The sequence below is a fragment of the Mauremys reevesii genome, linkage group 1 (assembly GCF_016161935.1).
Source record: "Mauremys reevesii isolate NIE-2019 linkage group 1, ASM1616193v1, whole genome shotgun sequence".
NCBI lineage: Eukaryota > Metazoa > Chordata > Testudines > Geoemydidae > Mauremys > Mauremys reevesii.
This window is the reverse complement of record NC_052623.1, coordinates 21,198,529-21,211,975: the sequence shown is the minus strand read 5'-3', so window position 1 is coordinate 21,211,975 and position 13,447 is coordinate 21,198,529. Positions and strand designations below refer to the sequence as shown.

The 13,447-nt window shown below is 40.4% G+C and overlaps 1 protein-coding gene across 6 annotated transcripts in view; it reads left to right on the top strand.

The window, feature by feature from the left end:
• RSF1 (remodeling and spacing factor 1) overlaps nt 1–13,447 on the top strand; it is a 125,502-nt gene that overhangs the window by 73,798 nt on the left and 38,257 nt on the right. For all 6 annotated transcript variants that reach the window (XM_039503947.1, XM_039503926.1, XM_039503915.1 and 3 more), the window contains exons 10-12: nt 2,691–2,745; nt 4,757–4,866; nt 11,102–11,169. In XM_039503947.1, coding sequence (XP_039359881.1) covers nt 2,691–2,745; nt 4,757–4,866; nt 11,102–11,169 — 233 coding nt within the window. The remainder of the gene's footprint in view (nt 1–2,690; nt 2,746–4,756; nt 4,867–11,101; nt 11,170–13,447) is intronic.

The following is a 13,447-nucleotide window of genomic DNA, read 5'->3' as shown; positions in this document are numbered from 1 at the left end:
TAATTTTCCCTCTGCTGATATTCATCTCTTCTTGTCAACTGTTGGGAATGGGCTACATCCACCCTAATTGTATTGGCCTCGTTATCACTGACCCCCCGCCACGGGGCAGCTCCCATCTTTTCATGTGCTGTATATTTATATCTGCTTGCTGTATTTTCCGCTCCATGCATCTGATGAAGTGGGTTATACCACAAGAAAGCTTAGGCTGAAATACATTTGTTAGTCTCTAAGGTGCCACAAGGACTCCTTGTTGTTTTTACTGATACAGATTAACACGGCTACCCCTCTGAAAAGTAATAGTACGAGATAATGTGTATGTAGGTTCTTTTAATGCAGTTTAACAGTTAGAGATAAAGAAAGCCAGTGCATCTCCATGGCAGGCAGTTTGAGAACTGCTAGTTTAAATGTTGAGCCTTCATTTGTTCCTCCTTGGTAAGGAAGGTACACGCTATTTCATCTGCCTGTCTAATATAAGACTTTTGCTACAACATTGCAGGCTCCATCCTTAATGCTATTTTTTATCCCCTAATTTCCTATACAATCTGTTGGGTTCCTGACTGTCAGAATTAGGATCAGTACTTGAGACCCTCTCTAGTAAAACCTGATTGAATTTTACTCTTCACTCCCTTGTTGTACTTGATTTTTTTGCTTCATAGGAAATAAGTGGAAGAGGCAATGAATCCTAGTACAGAAGAAAATGTGATGATGATTAAAACTTTTACATCTGTGTTCTCCCCTTTAGCAGCTTCTTCTCTTGCATCAAGAGATTATTTTTCATGAATTTCCCTTAGTTTAAGTCTGCTAGACAAATGATGAAGCAATTTTCTCTCCATCCACCCAGGTCTCATAGCACTCAGAGGGAGAGAGAGTTTCTTTTTGATTTATAAGGTTAGGGAACTGGCACTGGGATAGAAAAATAAGTACTTTCAAATAAAGCCAAAAATGTCAGTGCAGGTGTTACCCTACAGTAATATAAAATTGTGACAGCATGTGGCCTCGTTACTACAGCTATAGGAGAACTATCCAGAATCCACTTTACTGTTTTGTCAGCTTCCTTTTAAAAACAGTATTTGCTGCTTTTACTTAAGAAAAAGATTGGACATATTCTTTTTCTGCAATTGGTTCGTTAGAAGGATATTGAGAAAAGGAAGTCTTGTTCAGATGTCCAGTCATAAGAATATTTGAAAATCTCGATCTGCTACCGGACAAATGCAAACATTGGGAAACATATTTTCATAGATAGATGCTTGCTACTGTGTACGTACATACATACATACATACATACATATATATATACACACACACACAAACTAACACACACAAATATAAAGTTAATATGCATATCAGGTATTTGTGCATGTGTGTGAACAGTTAGGTGCATAGACAATGCATGCAAATGTGATTTGCACATGCAGTTGCTTACTGCTAATTTTGAAAACTGGTTCTGATTGACAGTACAGCCGTCCAGGATCTGTTTCAGCTCATAAAAACACACAAGTCTAGCACTTTGGCCTTAATTCTTGCTTTCTATTTTAACAGTACAGTAGAACCTCAAGAGTTATGAACACTTTGGGAATGGAGGTTGGTTGTAACTCTGAAATGTTCGTAACTCTGAACAAAACGTTATGGTGGTTCTTTCAAAAGTTTACAACTGAACATTGACTTAATACAGCTTTGAACCTTTACTATGCAGAAGAAAAATGCTGCTTTTAACCATCTTAATTTAAATGTAACCAGCAAAGAAACAGTTTCCTGACCTTGTCAAAACTTTTTTTAAACCGTCCCTTTATTTTGTTAGTAGTTACGTTTAACGCAGTACTTTACTGTATTTGCTTTTTTTTTTTTTTTTTTGGATCTCTGCTGCTGCCTGATTGCGCACTTCCAGTTTCAGATGTGGTGTGTGGTTGATCAGTCAGTTCGTAATTCTGGTGTTCGTAAATCTGAGGTTCTATTGTAGCAATGCTTCATGTAATACTGTAGTGGGGAGATGAAGAAGAGCTATTAGATTACATCTAATCCATCCCCTGCCAGCATATAATTGCTCTCTACAGTATATTTCTTAGCACATTATATTGTCCAGTCTAGATTTAAATTCCTCAAGAGATGTGGCTTCCCTTGGGAGACTCTTCCACAGCCTAACAGCTCTGTTTTTTTAGATATTCAACTGTTTCTTTATTTTCTAAATTTTCCTTAATTTTGATCTGTTACTACTAGTTACCCTCCCTCATACCACAGTAACCCATTCCTCTCCTTCCTCAGTGTCTGTTCCCTTCAGACATTTGCAGTTGTCTGAACTGTTTGTAAAGTCACCGGTTTCACATGTAAAGGAAATTGTGATCCTTCAAGACTTAGGAAATAATACACCTGTACCCCAATATAACGCGGTCCTCAGGAGCCAAAAAATCTCACCGCCTTATAGTTGAGACCGCATTATATCGGGTATGGTCCGGTATGGCGTTATAGCTGAATTTGTATTATATTGGATCGTGTTATATCGGGGTAGAGGTGTACCTACTAACTTTATTCAAGGTCTGGAAACTTGTATTTTGCGGTGAAACAACTCATAGGGCTGCTTCTGCGGGACTGCATGAATAATTTTGAATGATACTGATTAGATCATTGTTTTAAATCTGTACCATTTTACAAACAGGCTCCTTGTGAACTATTTTTAATTTTCTTTCTCTCCCAAGGAAAGAGCGATTGGTGTATGTGGGTATCAGTATTGAGAACATCATCCCACCACAAGTAAGTTGACTCAGCTGTGTTCTATTGTTCTTTCATTTAGTAAATGTGTTTACTGCAATAAGTGACTGACTTCAGTCTGCTTAAAAAAAAAAAAGATATTAACATAAGATTTGCATCATTTTTAAAAGGAAACTGTCCACATTGTTTAGTAGTTTCATTTGGTAAAATTTTGAACCCATTGTGTTCGTTAAGCACATGCTTAAAATTAAGTTCTTTGCTGGATCAGGGCCTAATGCAGTTTACTGCTCTATATTGTAATTTGCTGTTTTGTGTATTGATAATGAAACTAATTTAAGTCCTTTTAGTATATCTAGCTTGGTGAAAAAATCATTTCTGGACTGCTCCAAAGAGTGGCTTCGCAAAGATATTGGCTACTCTGCATCATTACTCAACAGTCTCTATGTGGTCACAGGGAATGGGACACCCAAGTGTTAGGAGTGGCAAATGCTCTTTCAAGGCAAAACATTAATTAACAGGTAGATGAGAATTAATTTAGTGGCTCACATTTTAGCTGGTGAGAGTGTAAGAATTAGGCAAGGATATTAATTGCTGTTGCTTTATTTTGGGATTGAGAAAACCTGTTCAAATTTTAATAGCTTAAAGCTTTATGAATAGTGCTAAGTAAAATACTTCACAGGCAAATAAGACATCATTTACCTTTTTTCAATTCTGATTATCACTTTCCTGATAATTGATAGGGGAAGTCAGTTATGCACCCCCAAAGAAATTTTGTTGTCCTCTTTTTAAAACTACACTGTTAAATAAATGGTGCCAATGTCATTTGACACAGTGGGACTTCCTGAAATAAACCAGTTGCTGTCCAGAGTTCACTTTCTCTGCAAAAAGCCTTTTATATTCACAAAAGTCAGAAAATTCAAAGTTACGGTGCCCAAAGCATCCATAACTTCTCTCTTACTATAGGAAGGATCTTCTGATACTGGATATTGTATTAACTGTTTGTCTTAATACAAGTGTACATTGAGAGTTACAATTGCTGCAGGAACCATAATTCTTTGCATTGCTTTGCTTTTGTGTCTGCACAATTTCAGCCACAATGTTGTAGCAAAAATTTATTGACCTTCCCTTTTTTTTTCAGAATGGGAGAAAAATGTTTTACTCCTTCAGAGCTTGTGCTTTTTCCCTCATAAACTCATTTCAAAGTGATTTTTTTCTTATGCCTTCCTAACAGATGATTTAATCCAGGCCCAGTAAATGAGCTTTTACATTTAAACTTGTTCAAACAATAAATATCAGGTAGACTTTTCCACTCTAACTCATTCTGCTAAACCAAATTTTCTCCCTCCACACTTGGATAACTGAGAAATGGCTCAATGGGATTTTACCAAACTTTAAAAAACAAAACACCACAAGCCTCTTTCTCCCCAAAAAACAAACCACCACCACACCTCTTGATAAGAACAAAAAATTCAGCTCAAAGGTCAATTTTTATTGAAAACTAAGGCTCTGAAAATAATGGCATAGAGTTAAAGCCCTGTCCAGAGTGGGACTGAAACTGTACCATAAAAAGGTATGCAAAGAGTGGGGACATAATATGGATCTTCTTCTCCAGAACTGTCAGCTGTCTAGAGGAGGTGATCAATATGGTACACACAGAAAAAATCCCAGTTTATAATGGCTGCAAACACTTGTTGGCAACAATCTTGTTCAGCTGTAGCATGGACAGGGCCTGAAAGTGTCACCTCAGCTAGAAACATAATGTCACTACAGATACTGTAATCTACATCGTCAATCCAGATCCTTACGGAATTATGTTGCCAGTAAATCTTGCCTTTGTTATCTATAGTACCACAAAGAGAACTGGGTACCTGTGAACTAGGTACCTGTATATAAATCAGCCACTTGGGAACTTGAAATATTTTGCACACACCACTTATCTGTTTGACATGAAAATAGACAATTCCAGCTCAGTCCTCGTGAATCTTGAGAGGGGAGACAAAGCTATCTGATGTCTGCTCCAGCATATTTAGCACTTGTTGTCATACTTCAACAGGAGCCAGAAATACCAGAAAGTCAGGAAGAAAAGAAGAAGGATTCCAAAAAGTCAAAATCAAAACGGCTTGAAAGGAGGTCTACTAGAACACGGAAATGCATAAGTTACAGGTAGGCAGCTTGTTCTTCAACTGGAGAATATTAATAATATATTGCCATTTCCTCTGTCCATGCATTCACCTGCTAGAGAGGATACTCTTATGGTTCGCCAACTGATCAAATTTATAATGTCTTACTTTTGAATACTGCACATGATTACCAAGCATAGAGCAAAGGTGCCACTTTAGATGACTGACCTGTAAGAGCAGATACAGTGTTTAGCCCAGTGATATGGGAAATAGAGCCATCTTAGAAATGACTTTATTCTTATTGCACTGTATGCAAAATACTAATGCAGGCCGATGCATCAGTTCTCCCCTCTAATGGAAAACTGACTAATATAAATATCTGAAAGCTTTGTGTTCCTATTCCTCTTTTCCTATTGCCCCTGTCCTCTGTAAACATCTGAAGAAATGTACAAATGAAACCCTTATCACAAGATAGAATGAGAAAAATGAACTTTACCTTTGCAGAATAGCTGGAAACAGAATAGTGATGTCACCAGTGTTTCCAGACAGTTATTGCTAACAGGTTCATAACATTTCCACCCCCCCAGCCCCCCGCCTAGTGTGTTCTAGAACTGTGCTGTAGATTACTTACAGAAGTAGCCTGTAGTACAGCATAGCTAGCACTGCTTTTAAGTGTTCAATGCCCACGTTGGTCCACAAGGAAACTGTTTGTTTAAAACCCTGCTGGCAACAACAGTGTTTAAGCCAATAACTAATTTGGCTCTCCTCTCAGTGAGTGATAGGGAATTAGTATAACATGATGAATTTGCCAGCATGATGTTCACTGAGCACTCAGGAATTTTCTCTTAATTAACTGTAGATATTTTTCGGTACCTCCTACTCCTGGGGGAATTCTGCACATGTGCAAAATTTGTCTCCCTCAGATTTCTTTGCTTCCCCGCAGAAAAATGACTTTCTGATGGGGGAGCAAAGGGAGGCCACAAGAGCGATCATGTGACCCTCCCCAGCAGTATGTTTCAGGTAACCAGGGTACCCAGCAGAGAGCTAAATCACTGTGTGGCAGCAGGTGGGACTGGGGAAGACCTGGTTCTTGCCCTATGCCGGGCTCAGCTGCTAATCCCAGCAGGGCTGGGGAGGACGAGACTTCCTCTTCCCCTGCATGGCATCTGGGGCCATGTCAGACCCACCCCAAATTTCTCTGCCAGCTGTAGGAAGCTCTGCAAACTCCCGCACACTTCCTGCTCCTCAACTGTAGGGGGAGGGATCTCTGTACAGGGAGCTGCTCCCCCATCCACCCAACCCCCGGGCATCCAGACACTCTCATGCTCCAGACTCTCCACCCCCCCATACCCAGAACACCCCCACAAGTCCAAGTCCCAGTCCCTCTGCACCTGGACTACCTCAACAAACCATCCGCACCCAGATCCCCACCCTAGCAAGCCCCAACCAGCTGCACCTGGATCCCCACCCAACTCCCCCAGCATCTGGACCTCCCCACTGAGCCCCCCTTCCGAGCTCTATCCCCCCACACCAGGAACCCCCGCTGAGCCCTAATCAGCTTCACTTGGACCCCCCCCTGCAGAGTCCCATTACCATTGCACTCAGAATCCTCCAACAAGCCCCTGTGCCACCAGATCGACCACTTAGCTGCCTACACCCAGATTGCCCCACACAGAACCCTTTAAACCTACACCTGGATCCTCCCACATTAAGCCCCTCCACACTTGGATCTTGCCTTGCTGAGTCTGCCTGCCCACACCTGGTGCACCTGGCACGGAGGGGCAGGGCCCTGGGGTGTTTCTGAGGCAGGCCTGGTCCTGTGTTAGGATTGGGTGCAGCCTCACCGCTGAGTCTGTGTCCCGGGGCGGAGCTGCACTGTGATCTCCCACCTTTGTGCAGCCAGTGGCTTGTTCTCCCCAGTGCCATCCTGGAGCCTCCACATTTATTGGGCAAATAAAATTTGCAGAATTTTGCAGAATTCTAAAATATTGTGTGCAGAAATTTTAATTTTTTGGCGCAGAATGCCCTCAGGAGTAACCTCCCTTTGTTAACAGCAGATGCCACACTGAGGAAAATGTCACTGATGGTATACAGAATTCAATATCGCTTGTAAGAGACATGATGCTAAGGGAAGGTTTTTATAGATTTCTGTCATGTTCCTGACAGTTGAGGCAGTCACTGACCCAGAGGAAAATGTTTGTTTTTGCCTGTAGGGCATTTTGACAGTACTGCAATGGGTTTATAAAATCCTGCGGGGCTAGTGATTTTTAAATGGAAATAATTTGCTTCATACAGTATTACATTTGATACTCAGTCTTACTATCTAAAATGACAGACAAGTATCTCGTGCACAGTACATCATAGATGTCTTTGAGTTTGTGAATGTATTTGTGTGTGTGTGTATTGTCTGTACCCGACTTCAAATTCACACATATACAATGGAAGTCTAGTTTGTGTTAATGAGAACTGTGTAGGCCCTCCTTCAGTGAGGGGAAATAAACCCTAAAGTCTCATTTTGCTCACAAATGAATCTATAAAATGTATGTTAGTTCTGTTCGGATACCTGCTTTCTTTGTGTCTTTGGAGTCATCGGCATCACTTACTGATGAACAGGTTAATACAAAATCAACACTACTGAACTAATAAAACTGCAGAAGAGCAAGCTGCCATCTGTTATGCCTCATGTATGGAAAGACAATTGTCAGCTAGCACTTGATTCCAAAATAGTTGTTAGTAGTGACATGTGGAATGGAAAGAATAGTTTAATTATTCCAAAGACAAAATGAAGCGAAAATATTTTTGTTAGAAGAAAATAACCTTATTCTAAGGTACTTGTTTGGAAGTACCTTAGAATAAACCTCACAAAGGTGTCGTTTCAGAGTTGTTTATTTTACCATAAATACACTTTAAAGGTGACATGCAAATGTGAGGATTTGCTTCTTTATGATGTACAAAGAAGGCCAGAAATCTTTTGTTATGAAGAAAGCCTGGTGGTTTTCACTCATAGAAATATTAGGAATAGTTTTGCATGTAAGGTACAGAATGAAGAGCTCTCTCCCATTCAGTTAAGGGCTGAACCTTTATTAAAAGAGGTTTTCTCCAGCTGTTAAACATTTAAATTAAAAAAGATATGTGGGGGGAAAAAAGTAGAATTTTATCTGTCTGAATAAAATTTACTTCTCCAGACAATTAATCCAATTTCATTTCCTTGTATCTGATGTCATAGGCCTACTAGCTTTTTTCTCATCCATAGTGTCTTCCAGGGAAATCAAGGTAGACAAGACCTGAATTTCCAACAAGAAATAAAACATAATATCTTTTTAAACAAAACCCTCCTGTCTTCTTTTGTACATCAAACCAAAGAGGGAACAAACCCTGTTTTCTTCTATTTGCAGGTTGCCTTTAAATTGTTTTCTGTATGTACAAAGTCACATTCAAAATTATAAAGTCTCCTATAACAAAAATACAAAATATGAAAAAGAATACTTTTGCTTTTGTCCTTCCAGTTTGCTTTACAGCATATTTCAACCTGTAAATAATAGCGACCATAATATAATTAAATTTAACATCCTTGTCCGGGTGGGAAAGTACCAAAGAAGTCCACCACAGTAGCATTTAACTTCAGAAATAGGAGCTACGCAAAATGAGGAAGCTAGGTAAACAGAAATTAAAAGGTATAGTCACAAAAGTGAAATGCCTGCAAGTTGCATGGAAAACTAGGCAGGCCAAAAAAGAATTTGAAGACTCAAAAAGTAACAACTTTTTTTTAAAGTACATCAGAAGCAGAAAGCCTGCCAAACAATCAGTGGGCCACTGGACAATTGAGGTGCTAAAGGCACACTCAAGGATGATAAGATTGTCATGGAGAAGCTAAATGAATTATTTGTACCAGTCTTCACTGCAGAGGATGTGAGGGAGATTCCCACGCCTGAGTCATTCTTTTTAAGTGACAGATCTGAGCAACTGTCCCAGATTGAGGTATCAATAGAGGAGGTTGTGGAACAAATTGATAAATTAAATAGTAAATAAGTCACCAGGACCAGATAGTATTTACTCGAGTTCTAAAGGAACTCATTTATGGAATTATAGAACCACTAAGTGTGGTATGTAACCTATCACTTACATCATTTTCTGTACCAGATGACTGGAGGATAGCTAATGTGACACCAATTTTTTAAAAAGGCTGCAGAGGTGATCCTGACAATTACAGGCTGGTAAGTCTAACTTCAGTACCAGGCAAATTGGTTGAAACTATAGTAAAGAACAAAATTATCAGACACATAGATGGACATGATTTGTTGTGGAAGAGCCAACATGGTTTTTGTAAAGTGAAATCATGCCTCACCAATCTGTTAGAATTCTTGAGGAGATGAGCAAACACGGACAGGGGTGATCCAGCGGATATAATATACTTGGATTTTCAAAAAGCCTTTGACAAGGTCCTTCACCAAAGGGTATTAAGCAAAGTAAGCTGTCATGGGATAAGATTTCGTGGATCAGTAACTGGTTAAAAGACAGGAAACAAAAGGTAGGAATAAATGGGAAGTTTTCAGAATGGAGAGAGGTAAATAGTGGTGTTCCCGAAGGATCTGTATTGGGACCAATACTGTTCAGCATATTCATAAATGATCTGGAAAAAGGGGTAAACAAGGATGTGGCAAAATTTGCAGATAATACAAAACTACTCAAGATGGTTACATACGAAACTGACTGTGAAGAGTTACAAATAGATCTCACAAAACTGAATGACTGGGCAACCAAATGACAGATGAAATTCCACGTTGAAAAGTGCAAAGTAATGCATATTAGAAAATATAATCCCATCTGTACTTACAAAATGATGGGATCTAAATTAGCTGTTACCACTACAGAAAGAAATCTTGGAGTCATTGGGGATAGTTCTCTGAAAACATCTTTGAATGTGCAGCAGCAGTAAAAAAAAAAAAACTAAGAATGTTAGGACCCATGAGGAAAGGGGTAGATAATAGAGAAAATATCATAATGCCACTATATAAATCCATGGTACACCCACACCTTGAATCCTGCATGTAGTTCTGGTTGCCCCATGTCAAAAAAGATATACGGGAATTGAAAAAAGGTACAGAGAAAGGCAACAAAAATCATTAGGGGTATGGAACAGCTTCCATATGAGGAGAGATTAAAAAGACTGGGCCCTGTTCATCTTAGAAAAGAGACAACTAAGGGGGATATGATAGAGGGCTATAAAATCATGACTGGTGTGGAGAAAGTGAATAAGGAAGTGTTGTTTACTGCTTCACATAACACAAGAAGGAGGGGTCACCCAATGAAATTAATAGGCAGCAGGCTTAAACGAAAAAAAGGAAGTACTTTGCACATCACACCATCAACCTGTGGTTCTAGTTGTAGAGGATGTTGTGAAGGCCAAAACTATATAAGCTCATAAAGTATAGATACATCAATGGCTATTAACCAAGATAGTCAGGGATGCAATCCCATGCTTTCTGTGTCCCTAGCCTCTGACTGCCGTAAGCTGGGAGTGGACAACGGGATGGATCACTCAATAATTGCGTGTTCTGATCATTCTCTCTGAAGCACCTGGCATTGGCCACTGTCGGAACACAGGATACTTGGCTAGATGGACCATTGTTCTGACCAAATATGGCCATTCTTATGTTCTTTCAAATGAAGAATTCTGTAAAGCATGTATTATGTTTAGTCTAAAATGTAGGTAAACTACCCAGTTTAGAGAGCAGAAGTAGCACAATATGAAATGCACTCTAGCAATCAAAATTCAGACAACTTGACTACTTAACGTGAGACTTGTAGAGACACATCTGAGAAGGCTGTCCTGAAAAACAAAGATGCATATGCCATCTAAATTTAAAAAAAAAGTTTGGCATAATCAATAAACTATTTCTTGTGAAAAAAAATTCTGAAATACTTTTAAAACAAAATATTCACATTGTGTTTTTTTTTAATTCAGTAGCATACTCTGTAAAAAGGAAGTGTTTTTGTGAATTTATCTAAATTATTAGTAAGTCAGCCTAGGTAGTAATATATATCCATCCTGCTAGAAGCTGGAAGTGCTCTACATATTTTTTAAAAACCCATTGAGCATCTGTCTAGTACACTATGAATATGTATGTTTTTCTGATTATTTTATTACTTTCCCTCAATTTTGGAATGTCTGAAGCACTCTGAATTCTTACAGCTATTTTAAATTTTGAGGCATGACATCAAAATATATCTGAACTGTGCTCTGTTTCAAAGTAATAAATAAAAGATACTATTTTTAGATTTGATGAATTTGATGAGGCAATTGATGAAGCAATAGAAGATGATATCAAGGAGGCCGATGGAGGAGGTATGTTTTTATTCCTTACTATTTGTATAGTTAAAATGGTGACATGCTGGGCTGGTATGACACGCATTCTGTTACAATGCCAGAGGGAATGCATGTAGTCCTGACCTTTGATACCTCGTCTGAATTTCTGCATAGGTTGAAATTTTTACTGCTGCACTTTCAAATGGAAATTGCTACTGTATTTGCCTGGTTCTGGGGCAATGGGTATCGTATGTTGGAGAGTCCATGTAGGGAAAAGTCATGTTGCTTTTGTTAATGATAGTTAAGTTCAGTTTTTACTTTTTTTCAATATCGAAACATAAAACTGGGCATCAAGAACCGAACATTTTATAATTGCTCCCCAACTTTGGATGGCCAGATTAGGAAGCCACTGGGTGCTGCTGGTATTCAATACCTCTGGAAATTGGGCTCATATGTGTTTTCACATTGAGGTGCCCAAAACTAGTCAACATCTTGAAAATGTTGGCCCTGATCTTGGTCAGTACTCCCCTACTGCACAGATGTGTTGTGACACTTTACTCATTAATGCTTGTAAATCTCTTTGTGATCCTCAGGTGGAAGGAGCTAATAGTAAAAAATGAGAACGAAGTTAGAAAATTATAATTTAATCTTACTATTCTAATCTGTCTTTCTTTTTGTTTTGTGACATGGTGAAGAGCTGAGGGACAGATTTTTCCAAACATGCCCAAGCAATTTAGGAGCACGGTGCCTATTGCCTGTCAGTGGGATTTGTGCTTCAGCATCTCTTACGTGTTTAAAATGTTCAGATAATCCTTTGCACCTGTTCTTTTTGAATCCCCAGAACAATGCCTGTTTTTTCAAAAGCATTACAATGAGTTCCACGGGAACTCTGCCTGCCTGCCAGCCAGCCACCTCCTTTCATTTAGGAGGTATACCATCGACTTTCTCTAAAGACCCTATCAAACTGATGTCATTTGCAGCGTGCCCAGAAAGTCACCAAATTTGAGCTGTTATGGACTAAGTGGGGGAGCAGGTTCCAGAGTCTCAGAGCCGTCACAGAGAACACTCCATCAGCCACCCCTTCTCTTTTATAATAAGGGAAATCCAGCTGAAACGCTCCTGCTTGACAGACCACAGCTGTGTCAGTATGGCCGAATATGTGACTAGAGCACATCCAAAGATAAAGACAACGAAACAAAACATTTTTAATGCTAAAGTGGTATCTACTTACTGGAGCACTTCCATCCAGACATAGTGTTACTTATCATGGGGAACACCCTGAGCCTTTAGGACCAGAAGTGGTTAGGACAGCAGAGAGAGTGACCATGCTCCATCATTCTCATACTTATAGATCCATGCACATGTCACATCACTTGACGAAACCCTTTGATGGTTGCAGGGGCGACTCTAGGTATTTTGCTGCCCCAAGCACTGCAGGCAGGCTGCCTTCGGCGGCTTGCCTGTGGGAGGTCCCCGGTCCCGCGGATTCGGCGGCACGCCTGCGGGAGGTCCGCCAAAGCCGCGAGACCAGCGGACCCTCTGCAGGCAAGCCACCGAAGGCGACCTGCCTGCCGCCCTCACGGTGACCAGCAGAGCGCCCCCCGTAGCTTGCCGCCCCAGGCACGCGCTTGGCGTGCTGGTGCCTGGAGCCGCCCCGATGGTTGAGATTGTGATAGAAAGGGTGGATAGAAATGGGATGGGTTGGGTGGATAGAAAGCTGGCTAGATCATTGGGCTCAATGGGTAGTGATCAATGGCTCCATGTCTAGTTGGCAGCCGGTTTCAAGCGGAGTGCCCCAAGGGTTGGTCCTGGGGCCGGTTTTGTTCAATATCTTCATTAATGATCTGGAGGATGGCGTGGACTGCACCCTCAGGAAGTTTGCAGATGACACTAAACTGGGAGAAGTGGTAGATACACTGGAGGATAGGGATAGAATACAGAGAGACCTAGACAAATTAGAGGATTGGGCCAAAAGAAACCTGATGAAGTTCAACAAGGACAAGTGCAGAGTCCTGCACTTAGGACGGAAGAATCCCATGCACTGCTACAGACTGGGGACTGAGTGGCTAGATCGCAGTTCTGCAGAAAAGGACCTAGGGGTTACAGTGGACGAGTAGCTGGATATGAGTCAACAATGTGTCCTTGTTGCCAAGAAGACTAACGGCATTTTGGGCTGTATAAGCAGGGGCATTGCCAGCAGATTGAGGGACGTGATCATTCCCCTCTATTCGGCATTGGTGAGGCCTCATCTGGAGTACTTTGTCCAGTTTTGGGCCCCATACAAGAAGGATGTAGAAAACTTGGAAAGAGTCCAGTG